General features: G+C 42.0%; 2 protein-coding genes across 2 annotated transcripts; one reads left to right on the top strand and one right to left on the bottom strand.

Moving 5' to 3' along the window:
- Positions 1–610: 610 nt before the first annotated feature.
- On the top strand, positions 611–5,983 carry phf13 (PHD finger protein 13). The gene is made up of 5 exons (XM_085160365.1): positions 611–1,069; positions 1,930–2,031; positions 3,433–3,612; positions 3,712–4,123; positions 4,220–5,983. Exons 1-5 carry the CDS (start codon positions 1,025–1,027, stop codon positions 4,450–4,452), a joined length of 972 nt encoding a protein of 323 aa, XP_085016491.1. The 5' UTR covers positions 611–1,024; the 3' UTR covers positions 4,453–5,983.
- LOC146518828 (dnaJ homolog subfamily C member 11-like) lies at positions 5,699–17,025 on the bottom strand. The gene is made up of 16 exons (XM_085160359.1): positions 15,453–17,025; positions 14,675–14,804; positions 14,459–14,532; positions 14,260–14,361; positions 13,992–14,120; positions 13,775–13,897; positions 13,252–13,325; positions 12,968–13,157; positions 12,746–12,831; positions 12,192–12,308; positions 11,939–12,094; positions 11,501–11,570; positions 11,238–11,295; positions 10,860–11,002; positions 10,647–10,776; positions 5,699–10,539 (listed from the first exon to the last, which is right to left on the bottom strand). Exons 1-16 carry the CDS (start codon positions 15,525–15,527, stop codon positions 10,514–10,516), a joined length of 1,683 nt encoding a protein of 560 aa, XP_085016485.1. The 5' UTR covers positions 15,528–17,025; the 3' UTR covers positions 5,699–10,513.
- Positions 17,026–17,203: the final 178 nt, after the last annotated feature.

The following is a 17,203-nucleotide window of genomic DNA, read 5'->3' as shown; positions in this document are numbered from 1 at the left end:
TGAGATTACAGTCGAAATGTTATTTTAAGAAATTTTAAGATTGAAGTCAAAATAATAATTTGAGAAAAAAAAGTTGAAATGTTTCGGTTCTTGACAATGACACGCCTTCCTGCTCAAAGGTGTTCTTCAATGGGCTAAATGTTCTAAAGGGTTTTCCTTATATAAAGCTCAGTGCATTCCTTCTTTTTAAGAGTGTTGCCAGATTGTTGATTTTGTCACTCCAAAAAAATGTATGCTTTGTCTGATCAGTTTATTTTGGCTTTTTTTTTTTTATCCCAATGATGACACCCCATTACTTACATCAACATATCTGTAGACGACATACTGACAGTTCCAGTGAAAAGATCAAAATGCAAGTCCAGCACTTGGAATCGACCCCTGAGCTTTTATCTGTTATGTTTCTCACTAAATAATGAAGCCTGGCTTTTATGAAACTGCTTGTCAGTATTGATCGATTAGTTTAGGGCCTTCGAGTTTCAATGCATATTTTCCAAAGCAGAGAATTTGTTAAAATGTAGGAGACCTTTAAAGCAGGCCTGTTTTTATCCCTTCACACTACTGGCCAAAGATGGTGCTAATCCACAACGTCGTTCCCTTAAATAAATAACTTTGAATGAGTAGAAGAAGAAAAAGAAGCAGCAAGGGGCAGGCAGCTGGTGACAGCCGAAGTGTACCGTTCCCCCACCCCCCTCAGCACTCTGTTAACTGGATCAAACGGAGAAATTGCCGGACAGCTCGATGGAAATACAATAGTAACGTTTGCTGATAGTCGGCGATTACATTTTATAACTTTGAGCGGATAGGACTAGCGTTTGTAGGCGAGTCCAAGTAGTGTTATCGTTGTTGCTTGTGGCAAACTGAGTTAACACTGTTGCTTCGAGTTTTAGCATAGGTAACGTTACCGTTAGCTGTCTAGCAAGCAAAAGCTAAATAACTTCAGTGTTTACGGTCCCATCGGATTGCCAGCTTCGACAGTCTGCCAGGTTATCGCCAAAGCCGTCAGGTTGTCGGCTACTCGGTAAAGATGGGTGACATAAACCCATCGACATCCCATGCATTTCAGTCGGAGGTGAGTGTTTTATATAATTGTTTGACAGTGAGTAGTTTGCAGTCACGGCTAGCGACGTTAGCAAATGTCAACTTATTTGAGGTTGTCACTGACTAGCAGCTGCTGATTAGTTAGCGTTAGCTTGTTGCTGCTAATGTTGACATATAATATTAGCCAGTGGAAAAATTTGACAAGTTATACACACCAAACATTCCCGCGGTATTAGAACAAGCTGTCAGCTTTCTATAAATAAAACTTTACATGTCGCATGAAAATGAGTCATTATTGCCACTTTAAATGGTACTTCACGAAACCTGCGAGTTAGCCTTACTGTATGCTTCATGGAGAATAAAACATTCCATCATCATTACGGAGCATGCTAACATTAAAGCTAGCTGACTAACCATCATATTCACGCCATCTGGATTTTTCGCAATGTAACAGCTGGCGGACAATGATGCTTTTGTTGTACTTTGTTATTCCTTGATAGTCTGTAATATGTATTACCGCGCGGCTTCGTTGTTTTGTCCGTTAATTGAACTATAGTGACACTAGCTGGTTAGCAGTAGCTAGTGAGTTATTTGCGGTCTACCGCTAGCCGACCAAGCTAACATTAGCTGTCGTTTTTAGTTGGGTTTGTCGGTGGGGGTTGGCAGGAAGGTTCACGTTCATGTCTATAGATAAATATGTGTGTGCGTGGGCGTAGTGAATCAAACTTTTGCCTGTGTTAGTCGCCGTTTCTTCCCTGTTCCGTTCTGCTACGAGTGTGGCACCATGTACAATAGAGGATGTGTGGCGATCACTCGTCGTTCATATCAACGCCATATCTGGCAGTGCAGGTTTATTTCAGCTAATGCTTCGGCAACATGATTGTGTTTCAGGGTTTCAGTCCGCCGTACAGGAGGAGGAGGACAGTGGAGGATTTTAACAAGTTTTGCACTTTTGTTCTGGCATATGCCGGTTACATCCCATACCCCCAAGAGGTAAGAAAACCAGGCGGTCGGTGGCTGTGCACTCTTCTTCACATCAGCATCTGTTTATTTGGGCTATAACGGTGTCTCTTAAATGTTTTAATCAGGAACATCGCCTGTGTTATACATAGTTGCATTATGTTTCCGCATGTAAACAAACAACCATACAAAGTAGGAAAATATTTCAAATATTTAGTCTTGACCAGCAGAAGTGAAATCTACACAGAATCAAAATGTTTGTAAAAATGATAAATAACCAAGACCCAAAGCCCGTCACTGAGGCTATCTGAGTGGGGGCGGGGCTGTTTTAATCATGAGCTTTATTCTAAAACCGGAGATACTCTTTGACAAAACTATTTGGATCAGTTACAGATGATCTTGCATATCCACTGTGGATTAACTTCAAGTAATCTAAACCTCAGTTAAAAATGACTTAATGCAACTGCTGCCACTCATTATTATTATTATTATTATTATTATTATTATTATCATTATTGTCTTCTTGAATTTTATTCACTCGCTAAATTGGACATGAGACTTTATCGTCTTCTGCTAATCTTGGGGACCAAAAAGGAGATGGCCAGACAGGGGGATTACTTTAACAGATTCTTTTGGCTTTATAGTTTCTCTGCCTGTGTTTATTTTTGTTTTACACATACTCAACTAAGAACTTTATCTTCTTCTTTTTTTTCTTTTTGCACTTACATGGACTCTTGGCTTAACACATGGGTCTCTTTTGCCCTTGTTGGGTTTTTTTTTATATATACCTTTTTTTTCTTTAAATTCTCCCACACATACAGCCATCTGTGATGTTACTATGTACTAGGTTAACTGAATCGGTTGTATGGAAAGTAGCCTTGTTCATGCTGGTCATTGATTCACATTTATATGCATTTAACTTGTTGAAAACATTCATTTTAGTCTAATTACAATTTGTTTGTTTTTTTGTTTTTTAACACATGCTCTTCCACTGTCTAGAACATGGAAGCCATGTCCTGTTATCAAAGGATGTAGAGCTGCATCCTTTGATAACAGTGTATCTTTTGTTACACAATGGGTTTTTTTGTTGTTGTTGATCCTGTAAAGTGACACACACCCTTGATAGCATCAAATGTTCTGTTATTCTCCACTGCTGCAACTAAAGTAGAGCATTGTTATTAGTGCTATTTTCTGTAAAACCAAAATAAAATGTGACATCTCTCTGGTTTATGTGCAGTTTCTTTTATCATAACTAACGTTGGATGACTTTGTTTCCTTTTCTTCACCATCAACAGATGACTCGTTTGCTTTCCTTTCAGGGATTTATTTTTATGGTCATGTGATTGCAAATGTATTTATTTTTTACCTTTTAGTAGCCTACTTCATCTCCTTATGTTAGTGAACTAACCCCTGCACTTCCATCTATTATTTTAGGACTCTCCACTGCGCAGTAGCTCAAGCCCCCCGAACAGTACAGGCAGCACAGCCGACAGTGATGGCTGGACCCCAGGACCAGCATCTTCCTGCCCCCAACGCCCCCTGAAGGGCCCCCAGGATAGGAGCAGGAAGCGTCCACAGCCAGGATCCATTCTGTCCAGCCACGCCAAGAAAGATGTAAGATGGATTTATGTCACATCATCAACCTTGTATAATCTGACCAGGTAAAAGTTTTGTTATAATTTTCAAATGTATATCAAATTTTCTCCTCTGCAGCACACAATCACTACCCTGCATCCAGATGATCGCAGGAAAGCTGACAAGCTGAAGAAGAAGAAGAGGAGGAAGGAGAGGGAGCATCAGTCTGTTGAAGAACGTGGGGCTCACTTAGCAGTCCCAGAGCTGCAGTGCCCGCTTTCCTTTGGCGGCCGAACAATCAAAGAAGAGCCAGAAGATGACATCAGCATTCCCCTCCACCCTCAGTGCGTGCCTAGCCCATCCCCTTGCAAAGAGGAACCCAAGGAAGAGCGTCGATACTGGGACGGACGAGACCTTGAGGAAGGGGTGGTAAAGATACAGAAGGTGGAGGGCTTTTCAGGAAACAGAACGGTGTTCCGCCAGGGGAAGCAGGTGGTGTTCCGAGACGAAGATGGCTCAGGGGAGGATGAGGATATAATGGTAGACTCTGGTAAGAGATTTTTGGGTCAGAAATGCTTAAATGTTTTAAAAAACTGATGAATGAATAAAGTGGAAGCTCAGTGTATTCTGTCTCCTTTCTTTTCAGATGATGACTCGTGGGACCTGGTGACATGTTTCTGCATGAAGCCTTTCGCAGGACGCGCCATGATCGAATGTAACAAGTGCAACACCTGGATCCACTTGTCGTGCGCTAAGATCCGCAAGAGTCACGTGCCAGAGACATACGTGTGCCAAAGCTGCCGAGAGACACACGGACCCCCAGACACTCGACGTTCCCACCGCTCGCGTGTAGGCCCACGAAAACACATGCTGGACTGACCCCAGGCCACATTCTGAACTCTGACCCGTACCGCTCCTACTTTAACCCTCTACTGGACTGGCCCCTCCTCCTCAGATTCAGGTCTTGCACCCTTCAGTCTCTCTCCTTCAAGGTTCAACCATGAACCCATATTTTCTACAAATATTTTAGTGGACCTATCCCGAGCCCTTATCCCATTTGAGAACAATTTGAGTGCTATTTTAGATTTACTAAGGTTTGTTTCTGCTTTCTACAGACTCTGCGCGTAAGGCAATCACTGAATGGATGTCTGTCTGTAGATGACATTAGCATAGCAACAAACCGCTACTTTTGGGGCTTGGTGTCTCGTGAACACTGGAAGCATTTTGAACTGCCATATTGAGAGAATATTCTCACAACTGCCACCCACTATGGTGCATGCTGGGATTTGTGGGAAAAATGGTTTGCACTTTTTTTAAAAAAAAAAATCCACCTAACCTTTCTTTCAGAGACGAGTGTGTCTTTCTGATCTGGTTAAACTGGATTTAATTTCTCTATGATGCCTCTATTGATGTTACATAATTAACCATTTAAAACAGGAAAACAAGTTGAGGCTTGAGTCAATTGCTTCAGATGGTGCTATAGTATTAAGCTGAGGTATAATCGAATAGAACAAAGATGTAGGATAAGAGGCTAGAGTCTGCATCTGCTTCATCAGTTTGTTGTTCTGCTTTTCTTGTTTAGGACATTTTCAAGAATATCATTGAGGCCATTAGCTCATACAGCCGAACCAAGATTTTGTCTTCCAGACACTGATATTCCTCTGAATCAACACGTTACTCAGCCATACACAGAAGCTTTCACACTTTGTTTCTCAACGTGTTTAAACAGTGTTCTTCGCTGACCACATTTGTTCCTAATAAAGAAATTGTTATATAACAGTTTAGAAAAAAAGAAAAGTTCAGCAAATGACAACAGTCAGGTTTTCAGTGTATCCTGTTATCTCTGGTCAGTATGATTTTAGTTAACCACTTGATGCGCTTGACTAAGTTTTCAGAGACAAATATATTTATAGAAGGGAACCACAGTCCTGTTTGCAGTACTGACAGGTGAAAAAACTGGAATGGTGTCAGACCAGAAATCTTCAGTTTTCAATGAAGATTTCTGGTTGAAATTATGCACGCAAGCGTTTAAATAAGGGTGTTGGCGATGCATCTGCTGCTATGAGTTGTCTGAACCAATCTCCATGTTTTGTTTTGTTTTGTTTTTTCTTTGGGGGGGGGGGGGGGGGGGGGGGTTCAAGTTTTTTGCAAAGCACCAAGTAGGGATGCACTGATGTGTCAGCAAAGCACCGGTATTGGCCCATGTTGACCCTGTTGAGTTGTTTTTACACTTTTAACTCTGCACAACGTTGTGAGAATCGGGGCTGTTGTCTACACTTGCCGTCTGACATGTAGCATACAGATTTTTTTTTTTCTTCTTCCCCTGTTATAAGGATTCATTTGTCACCCTGGCCCAAAGTGAGTAATGCTCAATAATAATAATAATAATAATAATAATAATAATAATAAACATTAAAAAAAATGGAAGTCAAATTTTTATTCTGTATTGTTTCGGAATTTTCAAATCAGTGCACTCCTAGTACCATGGTAGTGGTGGTTTGTCCCTGGAAGGTCAGATCTCAGTGAGTAATCGCCTCCCGTTAACATATTGCAGTATTCGGTTCTATGTGGAGTACCATTGATGGAAAACTTGCTCCCATTTGGATTAAAAAAACTTTAAGCTTTGTTATTCATGTGCCATCTGCTGTTGGGACTTGTGTGTTTCTGAACATATATATATATATATATAAAAATATATATAAATAAATGCATAAAAGCCATACTGTAGAGTGAGATTTTAGACTCAGATTCTTGGATACTTGTCCGTGATGGGGTTTTACAATGCAGAATCAAAGAGTTGACCAGGGAACGACTAAAACAGACGAAGAATGTTTGTTTGGGGGGGGGGTAAAGAACAAGAATTTCCAAGAGTTTGAATGATTAAACTTATCTGTGCACTCTCCTGGTATTTACAAATGTGGGTTAACTGGTTTGTACCCAGCAGTCGCCTAAGTTATGTTTTTAAGACATTTGAAGAACTAAAATCATTTTTGCTGTTTCTCAGGACATGCTTGTCTTGAAGAGAATCTGAAGACGCCTTCAGACACAAGCTCATAATTTTGAGTGCGCGTCTTAAAGACATTAGTGTAAATTAATGTTTGGGGGGGGGGGGGGGGGGGCGGCGGCGGAAAGCTCATTGTGATACATCTTGTTTAATCTGAACCTGGGTTGTTCTATCCTCTTACTGAGAAAGCGTTGTTTGTTCTGTGGTGCACACTGTTTCTGTGAAACTATTGTAAACTACTGTAAATAAAGAGTTACCATTTTAACTTGATTTTTTTTTCTTCTTTTTGGCAGGGTGAGGTGTAAAACTTCAGTGTATTCTGTGACTCTGGAGGGTGTAATCAAATGCCAAACATCTTTCAATCATGTTTATTGTCTTTACAGGACACAAAAACGGGCTCCTGAAACCATTCATAACATTTAAATACTACGGCCAGTCAGTTTGGATGATGGGTTGGAATGTAACAGCAGGGAGCACTCTTTCTGCAGGCCTCAGGGTGGCACCAGAGCAGAGGTGACAGATGACTTGACCAAGAAACCTTTACATCACACTTAAAACAACATAAGACAAATACTACAAACAATTAGTGCAAAATGGATGCTGGAAGATTAATCCCAACCAAAGAGCAGTATAACAGCTCTCCCTTTCTCTACACCAAAACTTGATGTCTCCTAACCCTGTCAGTGCTTGACCTATTATTGTTATCATTATTATTATTATTATTTCAGGCCTACCCACAGCTCCTGGATGTGTATGCTATTCATAGAAATGGACTAATGAAAATCAAAAGGACACCATATGAAGTCACCTGCATTAATCAGTATTTCTTAATGCAAACTCCAGTTTAGTAAAAGTGTACCACAGTTAGAGGTTTGGTGACAATCATCCTCTGACATTTGTTCCAAATGCTGTGCATTTTCTGCACAACCCGCTGTAGTTATAGAACCTGATTATTGTGATTACTGATAGAAATAACAGTTTAGGACAGGGAGTCTGATCAATATAAACAGGAGCAGGGTACAACTAATCTTAAAATCTTTGGGACTTTTATGCTACATCACCTACCAGTTTCTCAACAGTTAAGTGTATCATAGTATATTTTGCCTTTCCCTCACCATTAAGAGGAGCAAATAACAGCCAAGGAGAATTAGTGCATGTATGACCACATAAAGTGGCTTCAGAACACATTCGCCTTGCAAGCAAAAGATCCCGGGTTCAGTCCTAAGAGAAGACAAATCCCTTGGGGAATGTGTCGGAATTCCCCGAGGAATTGAGGTGGTGTGAAAATCTGTCAAATTAACTTTGTGGTGCTACCTGCAGTGGCGACGCTTTGTGAATAAGGGAGAAAAATATTATTTTTATCATCTAAAGGATAGTAATACAAGCCCTCTGCAACTATAGAGTGGTGTGTCGTTTAAAATGAGTGTGAGTCTGATTTGTTTTCAATGAAAGCTTCAGGGAGAATAGTATTAAATTAAAATATATGACAAACTAACTAAAACACTGTAACACCTAATTCAGATAATATAGCTTTGTGGTTTTGGTGAGGCTACGGTTCAATTGCCCAAAACCACTAGAGTCAATGGAAACATGTGTCTCTGTTCTACGGTCTCTCCTCCTCAGAGAGCAGCAGAAGGACCCCGACACAAAATAGAGTAGATATTATTGACAACTATATTGCCAAAAGTGTTCACTGACCCACTCATTGAATTTAGGTGTTCCAATCACTTCCACGACCACAGGCGTATAAAATCAAGCACCTAGGCATACAGACTTCTTCTACAAACATTTGTGAAAGTACAGGTCGCTCTCAGAAGCTCAGTGAATTCAAGCGTGGTACTGTCATAGTTGTTATTATAATAAAGTGGAAGCTTTTGGCAATGACAGTAACTCGGCCACAAAGTGGTAGGCTACATAAAAATCACAGAGCAGGGTCAGTAGATGCTGAGGTGTGTAGTGCACAGAGACGGCCAACTTTCTGCAGAGTTAATCGCTACAGATCTGCAAATTTCACGACCTTGAGATTAGCTCGAGAACAGTGTGTAGAGAGTTTCACAGAATGCGTTTCCATGGTAGAGCAACTGCATCCAAACCTTACATCACCAAGTACAATACAAACCTTCAGATGCAGTGGTGTATAGTATGTTGCCACTGGACTCTAAAGCAGTGGAGGCGTGTTCTCTGGAATGATGAATCAGGCTTCTCTATGTGGCAATCCACCGGACGAGTCTGAGTTTGGCTGTTGCCAGGAAAACGGTACTTGTCTGACTTCATCAAGCCAAGTGTAAAGTTTGGTGGAGGGCTCTGTGGGAACAGTGTGGGGAGGGGAGGGCAAGGTCCATAAAGACACGGTTGAGCAAGTTTGGTGTGGAAGAACTTGACTGGCCTGCACAGAGTCCTGACCTCAACCTGACGGAACACCTTTGGGATGAATTTGAGCGGAGACTGTGAGCCAGGCCTTTTCATCCAACATCATGTCTGACCTCACAAATGTACAAATTCCCATAAACACACTCTTAAACCTTGTGGAAAGCCTTCCCAGAAGAGTTGAAGCGGTTATAGCTGCAAAGGGTGGACCTACATCATATTAAACTCTGTGGATTAAAAACGGGTTGTTCAAAAGTTTGTGAAGCCACACAAGCGAATACTTTTGGCAATATAGTGAATAAGAATGATCAATTCAGATCAATACAAACCATGAAAGGTAGAGGTGGGTTGTAAAGTGGCTTGCATATGCACAGCCCTATTACAGATATGGTAATTGTGGAGTGTAAAGGGGGAATCATCTGATCTGTGACTGCAGCTGGGCTTGATTTCATAGCCAACGTGTTAAGCTCAATAAATTACATCAGCAGCAAATGAGCTACATGTGGCAAAAGTGCTGATCTTCTCCAATTTGCATCCAACCAATTACAAAATAATCCAAGTTCAAATGTTTCAAATCCATGCCAGTATTTTACTGCTACCACTGGATTTGTTCCAGATATACATCAGAGAAGTACAAACTATAACCTTCACTGTATTTAAAGTCCTTATAGAAAATTCTGTTTTGGCTGCAGCTGCACAGTCAATCAATAAACACTGACGCAAATCAAATCCAAGTTGAATTTCTGCCTTTAAATTGCAGTCTAGAATAGATATTAAAAATCAATATGTGGAATTTGAGCTTCTCTCCCTCTCTTTAGTTGGAACTCTACCATTAAAGGGCAACTGCCGCGTTCCCTCCCCGAGCGAGCCCTCCCCTTTCTTCCACATCTCAGCCTTCACAGATACAAGTTCAGAGCACCAGTTAGCACCTGCCGACCGGCACCGCAGTGAGCAGCAGATAGCTGCACTAAAATCATAAATAAATTAGGATGATTTCTTTGAGCGGATGATGAGAAATTAAAAAAAAACAAAACAAAACACGAGTTTAGTCATTCCTCAGTCGTGGCTAGCCTCGGGGTTAGTGAGACGTGATCTGCGACCAGAAACATTTACATGAATTATTGCAATGACTATGCCATACCAATATTAGATCAAAACTATCAATGTGATACACATATAGGACAAAGACTACAATGATATGGGGAAAAGTAGAGCCCCCACTTTTAGCTCATCACTGAGGGAGTGTCAGGCCCTCTTGTGTAGTGCATATATAAATCTATGTTGTAGGTCTGTAGGGTTGTAGGGTCTTCTCCCCTGCAGAAGGCAGGTATTTGAGCAGCTCTCTCAGGTGTGGGGACACAAAGGGCAACACCTTGTCAGTGCTGACTGAATTCTGCTGGCCCACAGGAAATCACGAGGAGTGGAGCAACTATCGGATTTGCTAACGTCACAACAGAAGAAGGCCAGAGGAGAGAGGCCAGCTTATTTTCGATGTGACTGCCTCCATTCTTGGGTTCTTCTGTTCACACACAGTCCGTTTGCCTCGCCGTACTCCGACAGCGCTGCCCTCTAGGACTCTGACTCAATTCTGTGAGCTGATGAGACAAAAACACACTAATAATCTGAACACGGATGCAAGCAGATGCTGTGCTGTTGAATAACATGGTAAATAATGTTACTCTTAATAGTCTCGCATACTAACATTGCTTGGGTATCCGTAGCGACTCTGTGTCTGCAGAGATGACTTGGTGCAAGACACCCCTGAACTGGTAGAGTAATTTTAGGCTCTTCTCTTCGCCTACACAAGGGTCGTAGAAACCGGGCAACCCTGACTGCACACAGAGAAACAGTTTAAAAGAAATGCGCGCAGATGTACATCAGATGCAGAAAGAAAGTTTCGTTTGGTTTGACGCACCTTAGAGGCCTCAGTGAGGATAAGTTTGGAGTCTTTGACGAGGCACTGTAGAGGCACGGTCACATCGATGACCTTGGCTTTCTCCTGCTTCTGGCTGGTGTCTGACACAAACTTCCCATACCAAGCATTCAGGATGATCAAGCCTAAAAGGTAATATACGTCCATCATGATTGGCTTCACAGCAATGACGTTACGGGAGTCAGACAGACAGGATCTAAAGTTACAGTGCATTATGTAGTGTGACAGCTACTTTGACATGTGTTTCAATTATATGGATTCTTACCAACTTTTGAGTGGATACAAACTTAAAGAAATATCAGTTTTTCCACACTGTGCAATGATTTTATTGTGTGTGCATGTGTGTGTGTATACTCTCACCCATCTTGGATTCTTCTGCTTCTATGATTCTCCTCACAGACTCCTGCATCAGCAGAACCTGCAGAGGAGCCGAGGGAGAAAAAAAATAGTCAAGGCAGGAGGGGAGAGGGGGGTTAGAAAGAGAGCAAAATCAGGATAGGATTGTAGGGAGCTTTTCTGGCGAGATTCAGTCATGAGTTCATAATGAGGAGAGCTGAACTCAGAAACAATGATCAATTATCCCCCACACACAAAGAACTGTGTTTCAGCATGCGAGTACTCACAGCAGACTCTGCCTCCTGCTTCTTCTTGGCGATGTCTGTGGCAGAGCTCTTCCTCTGCAGCTCCAGCTCTCTGAGAGGCACAGAGACAGACAACAATCACCCGCTGGGATTCACATTGGAGGCGTCTGTGATGACAGTGTAAGCATGAAAGAAATCCCTCTAGTATTAACAACACCTGCAATAGAAATGCTGCTCTTTTTTCCCCCCCTACAGCAGAGTTGATCACCTTTATCTGATGTGCAAAGTTTGGCCATCATGCTATTCATTAAGTGTAAAAAAAACATAGATCAAATACAGAAAAGTAGAGGAGAACCAGGTGATGATTAATAGAAAATTATCTTTTCTTATTTACGAGTTTTTGAGAACAAGCCTGGAACCAAGAGTTTCTACTGCTGGGACAATGTGAGATGCTGTTTGAGGCAGAGGACATTTACTCACTGTTCTTTCTGTGCTTGTGTGTACGGGATAACGATCAGCCTGTGGACGGCCATGTAGACCAGCAGAGGTCCCACAGTGGCATAGAAGACGGCGCTGGGCAGCAGTTGATCAGTCAGATGGACTGGGAACAGGTATGTTTGATTTGCACGTGCCAGCCTACATAAGCCCAAATGTAAGCACACTCTTATAAGATAATCATGCAGTGAGGCAAAGACACACAGTAGAGTGAGACCACACTGTAGATGGTCCGTACTTGATCTTGAGTGTAACTCCCTGCGGGACCCCAATACTGACAGTGGCTGACAGTATACTGTGTCGGCTGATCTTTCTCTCTGCTCCATATTCTACCACAGTGCCAAACCAGCCTGTCCTAGAAACACGGGGACACAAAAGTGAACAGGGACCATGAGATAAATTAAACTAGGCAGCTAGTAAAGAGAATAGCATGGCCACAATTGGACTTTTAGAGCTACTATAAGTGGTGATCACTGTTGTGAGGAAACATTAATGGAGACATTTTAAAATAATGTCTCCATTAATGAGAGATACAGATCATGGCTTTTAAGCATTCTGTGTAGTTTTTGTCTTAATCTGTATTAGCTCTGTGAATAAGCTATTGTTATGATACTGAATATGCTAACAAGAAGAAAAAGTAAAATTATATTTCTATAACTTTCATTGTATGTTTGGATAAAACCAAACACAGCATATTAGCACAAACATGCAACTGAGCAATGACCCCAAACACAATATCAGCAAACTATTTTTTGCATGTATGCATGTTTAGGACATTTTTTACACACATACTTTACAGATCCTTTAACTTTGGTCTGGTCTTCATCCTGGAACTTGTACTGGTAGCTCATCATCAGGTAGGAGTGTGCCACGCCCAGCTGGACAATGCAGGTTGGAAAGCCAGGAGAACAGCAATAAAGAATAGAAATAATAAGGAAAAAAATGATCAAATTAATAAAAGTAATGACGTAGTAGTGCTGCAGCCTTTGTGTGCATGCTTATCTTTGAATGTACCTGCAGAGCTAGAGTAAAGTGGCTGCTCTTGGTGTCTCGGACGAGGCTGGTAGTCATGGCGCTGTTGGGCCCCCAGCGCCACTGAAGATAACCCATGGTGTTCTGATCCAGGTGCCGCGCTGTCATCAGAGAACAACTCGGTCGCAAACCTCGAGGTGAGAACTGTAAGCCGCACTGGGCTGTCATGAAACTGAACAGAAAAAAAAAATCATACAGAAAGGAGATATGAAAGGAGAATGCAGTTTTGCAGTTTGACGCATTATTGACAAAACGTTGGGTCTTACCACCGTGGTGTGACATTGCGAAACACCTTTAACCCAATAAGAGGTCCCAGTATGTCTCCCGCACCAAACTCCACCTGCAACAAATGCAGATGCAAGTGCACGGAAGGAAGAGATTGTAGAAGGCTACGAAAACTGAACATACCACCTTACGCACCACATACATCATGTCTGCAAGAATTACCAGCTTGCATGTGTATGATTCCCAACTAGTTAAAGTGCAAGATACATCAAGGTTTCCAAGGAAGATCTGTACAATCACTTCAGCTTAAAGGTGCATGTATTTAAGGTCACAATGACCTTGATCATTGGCCACCAAATTCTACCCAGATTCTCCTCGAATCCAGGTGGACATCTGTGCTACATTTTTTTTAAATTCCTTTAAAGCATTCCTGAGACAATGTGCCCAAAAACCTGGATAGACACAAGGACTTCCTCAGAGGTATAATGAGATGGATGGACAAGTTCCTCATTAAAACAAAACGTTAATGTGCTTCTCTCTGTAAATGTGTCTGCTTGTGCGTACCTCCCCCCAGCCCTTGGCTGACATAACCCTGCGCACGGTCATGTTAATGTTTCCTCCTCCGTTCCCATTATGTGTGGAGAGCGAACCAGACAGCACTGCTGTGTCAGAGTTCGTCAAAGGAGCCTGCAGAAAGACAGACAGCACAGAATACCGATGTGATCTTGGCTCAGCCTAGCACGTGGGTGGACGGTAATGGCTAAGTGAATGTTTGTTGTACCTCTATAGACTGAGAAATATGCATCTTGTTGATTTCAATATGAGGAAAGCCTCCTCCTGGCATTTCTTCAAAGTCTTCATCATAGCGGTCAAACAGGTCCGTTGCATCCACACCAACGCTGATGGTGCCCTGAATAATGATGCCGTGACAAACAGATTGACAGGATTAATTAAGAAAAAAGGAAAAGAGCGCGAGACATAATGCAATGAACGTGGAAATACTCCACAGTGGAAACAGGGCCGTTTCGTGCTGTTATGATGCTGCAAACCTTAGGGTTTGTTCTTTGCTGCAGTCTCCTCTCCTCTCTCTCTCTCTGTAGCCTTTCATATTCCTCTCGAATTTCTGCCGGTGTCCTCTTCCTCTCCACCACCTACACAGAATCACAAAGTGCAGGTGACGCAAACACACCACGTAGCAGCAAAAAACCACTCAAATGCAAGAAAAGTAGATTATGTTTGGAAACATACCTCCCAGCCTTCCACCTCCAGCCCTTTCTTCCCAAAGATGTCATAGATAGCTCTGGAATGAGCATCACTCAGCACTGAGCAGAGGGAAAGGGGGTTTATGCACATGTTTTACATGTCATTTTCGACTGTCAACATCCACGGATCCCGAAGACAGACAATTCATTTCACAAGTTCAACTATACCTACTAAATGCCTCACAACTATGAGATTCCTCACCTTCATAAGCTTGGTGAACCTGGTTGAAAAGTTGCTCAGCTTGTCTTTTCAGCTCTGGGTCTCTGTGTTTGTCTGGATGGTAGAGCATACATAGCCTCCGATATGATGCCTTTAGCTCCTCAGCTGTGGCCTGTGGCAGGAGACAGGACAAGCGTCACCCCTGAGAATGACTGACTAATTTAACTGATTAAAACAGCAACTGTTGGGTATTTTTTGCCTGAAAATAATTGCCACAACCTCCTGAATTAATGTCTGTTCAATCAATTAACTGACTAATCAGTTAATTGAGAGCTGAAACACCACTGCTGCATTAGTGCGTCCAAATTCAAGAGTGAAAAACAGTCAGCAGGCGTTTACATTAGAAAGCCATTAACAAAAAGCGTAATAATGCACTACGCGTTAAGCTAAGGAGTCTGCCCCTGTGTACCTAATGCTATCTAATGTTACTTAGATGAGCAAGTACAATCCACACAGCTCATATTCGCCCCAGTTTTTAGGAAAACTCAGATATCAGATGATGTTCTTCAAGACGATCGTAGCATTTCTGCCAGCGCCTACTTCCATGTAAAGTAGATAGACAGCCTGCCTGACATGCATCCGCGGCATCGACCGGTCTCAACCTCTAACGACGACGGTGCCGACTGAGAGAAGCGTTATTCGGGCGGAGGATGAGAGCACACGGGCTGCAGAAGGCTTTCTCGTTAAAACCCAACACAGAGGTCACAGCAAAAAGTCCGCTGACGTCCGACATCACTGATAAACACGAAGCTAACCTTACCTCTTTCCTAACGTTGAGCAGTGAATAGAAGTCCTGATTGTTAGACTCAATATCATCATCTAAGGGAGCCGCCATGTTTGCGTTTGGCCCCGTTCGGTCCCGCCCACTCGTTCAGTGTTCTGGGAGCTCATTGGTCAGTCACAGGAGGAGCCGCTGTCTTTCTGTCGTCCTCTGCTGGCTGTATACGTACAAGGAGAAAAGGGCTTTTTATAAAATGTATGTTGTCAGTTTATGACTTTTTTTTTTGTCATCGTTCAATTTGAATGTGCGCCAAACACTCAACTGTGATTGGCTATGACAGATTTCGGAGTGTTTAACAAATTAAGTACTATCGAAAAAGAAGTACAGTGGAAGAAATAATAAATAAATAAACAAATAAGTAAATAAAATCTTGTTACTGGCATTGGTTCTTGGCCTTCTAGTAATTTAAACATTTCACAATCTGTGCATCGCTAATAATAGCCTCTTTGAGTCTACTACTTCCTTTCCTTGAACATTTCATTTTGCAGCCTTATATTTCTACACTACTGTATATTTAGAAGGAGAACTGAGTACTCTGTACTCCACTACATTTATCCTTAGATAAAAGACCAGAATCAGATTTTACAACCAAATCACCCAGACATGGTTGAAGACATCTCTTGACCCTCTGCAGTTTGAATGCAGATTAAATCTGCAGTCATCTACATACTACAAAGAGCGACATGGTGAAGATCACCCTCTTTGATTTCCATAGTACATTTAACATGATTCAGCCGCTGCTGCTGAGAAAGAGACTACAGGAAATGTCAGTAAATGCACACATTCAACAACTCATGAATTACTGACAACCAAAAAGACCAGCTGCAGTATGTGAAAATGTGCAGTGCTATTCGAGATCAGGTGATATGCGGTACAGGAGCTCCACAGGGGACTGTGCTGTCTTCATTCCTGTTCACCTTGTACACCTCAGACTCTCAGCACAACTCCAGGTCATGCCACCTACAGAAATACTCTGACAGTTCTGCAGTGGTTGGATGTATTAGTGATGGGCAGGACGAGGAGTGCAGAGCGCTAGTGGATGGTTTTGTAGAGTGGTCTAACAGGAATCCTCTGTTTCTGAATGTTAATAGCTCAGAAGAGAGATGGTGATCAATTTAAGAAGGAAACAGACAGTTACACGACCCGTGTCTATCCTGGGACAGGATGTTAATGTGGAGGAGTACAAGTACCTGGGCACCTGCATTGACAAAAAGCTCAACTGGAAAGTCAACGCAGACTGTTCAGGCACTGTTTTGCTAAGGAAGCTGAGATTCTTCAATGTGTTCAGCAAAATCTTGGAGTTTTTTCTCACTCAGTTGTGGTGAGCACAGTGTGCTGCTGCTGGATGAGAAGCATCAGAGCTGGTGACACGGATAGACTGTATAATTGTTTAGGAAAGCCGCCTCTGTTATTGTCTGCAACCCGGAATATTTTTGAAGCTAAAAATCACAGAAAAACCCCAACCACCCTCTGCACCACTCACTAGACAGGCAACAGAGCAACATCCTTAACCGAATGATTCGGCTGCCAGAAAGACCACACATTATTATTATTATTATTATTATTATTATTATTATTATTATTATTATTATTATTATTATTGATCAACTGGCCATGTAACAGACTGGCTACCTGTTCTGGCTGTACCCCGCCTCTTGCCCTGTGAATTTCAACTGTTGCAATAAAAGAATTTCCCAAATATGGGATAACCTATTTCTCATCTCATTTAT

This window comes from Neolamprologus multifasciatus, chromosome 5 (genome assembly GCF_963576455.1).
Source record: "Neolamprologus multifasciatus chromosome 5, fNeoMul1.2, whole genome shotgun sequence".
NCBI classification, from domain to species: Eukaryota; Metazoa; Chordata; class Actinopteri; order Cichliformes; family Cichlidae; genus Neolamprologus; species Neolamprologus multifasciatus.
Note: the sequence above shows the minus strand (reverse complement) of the source record. Positions and strands in the feature narration are given on the sequence as shown.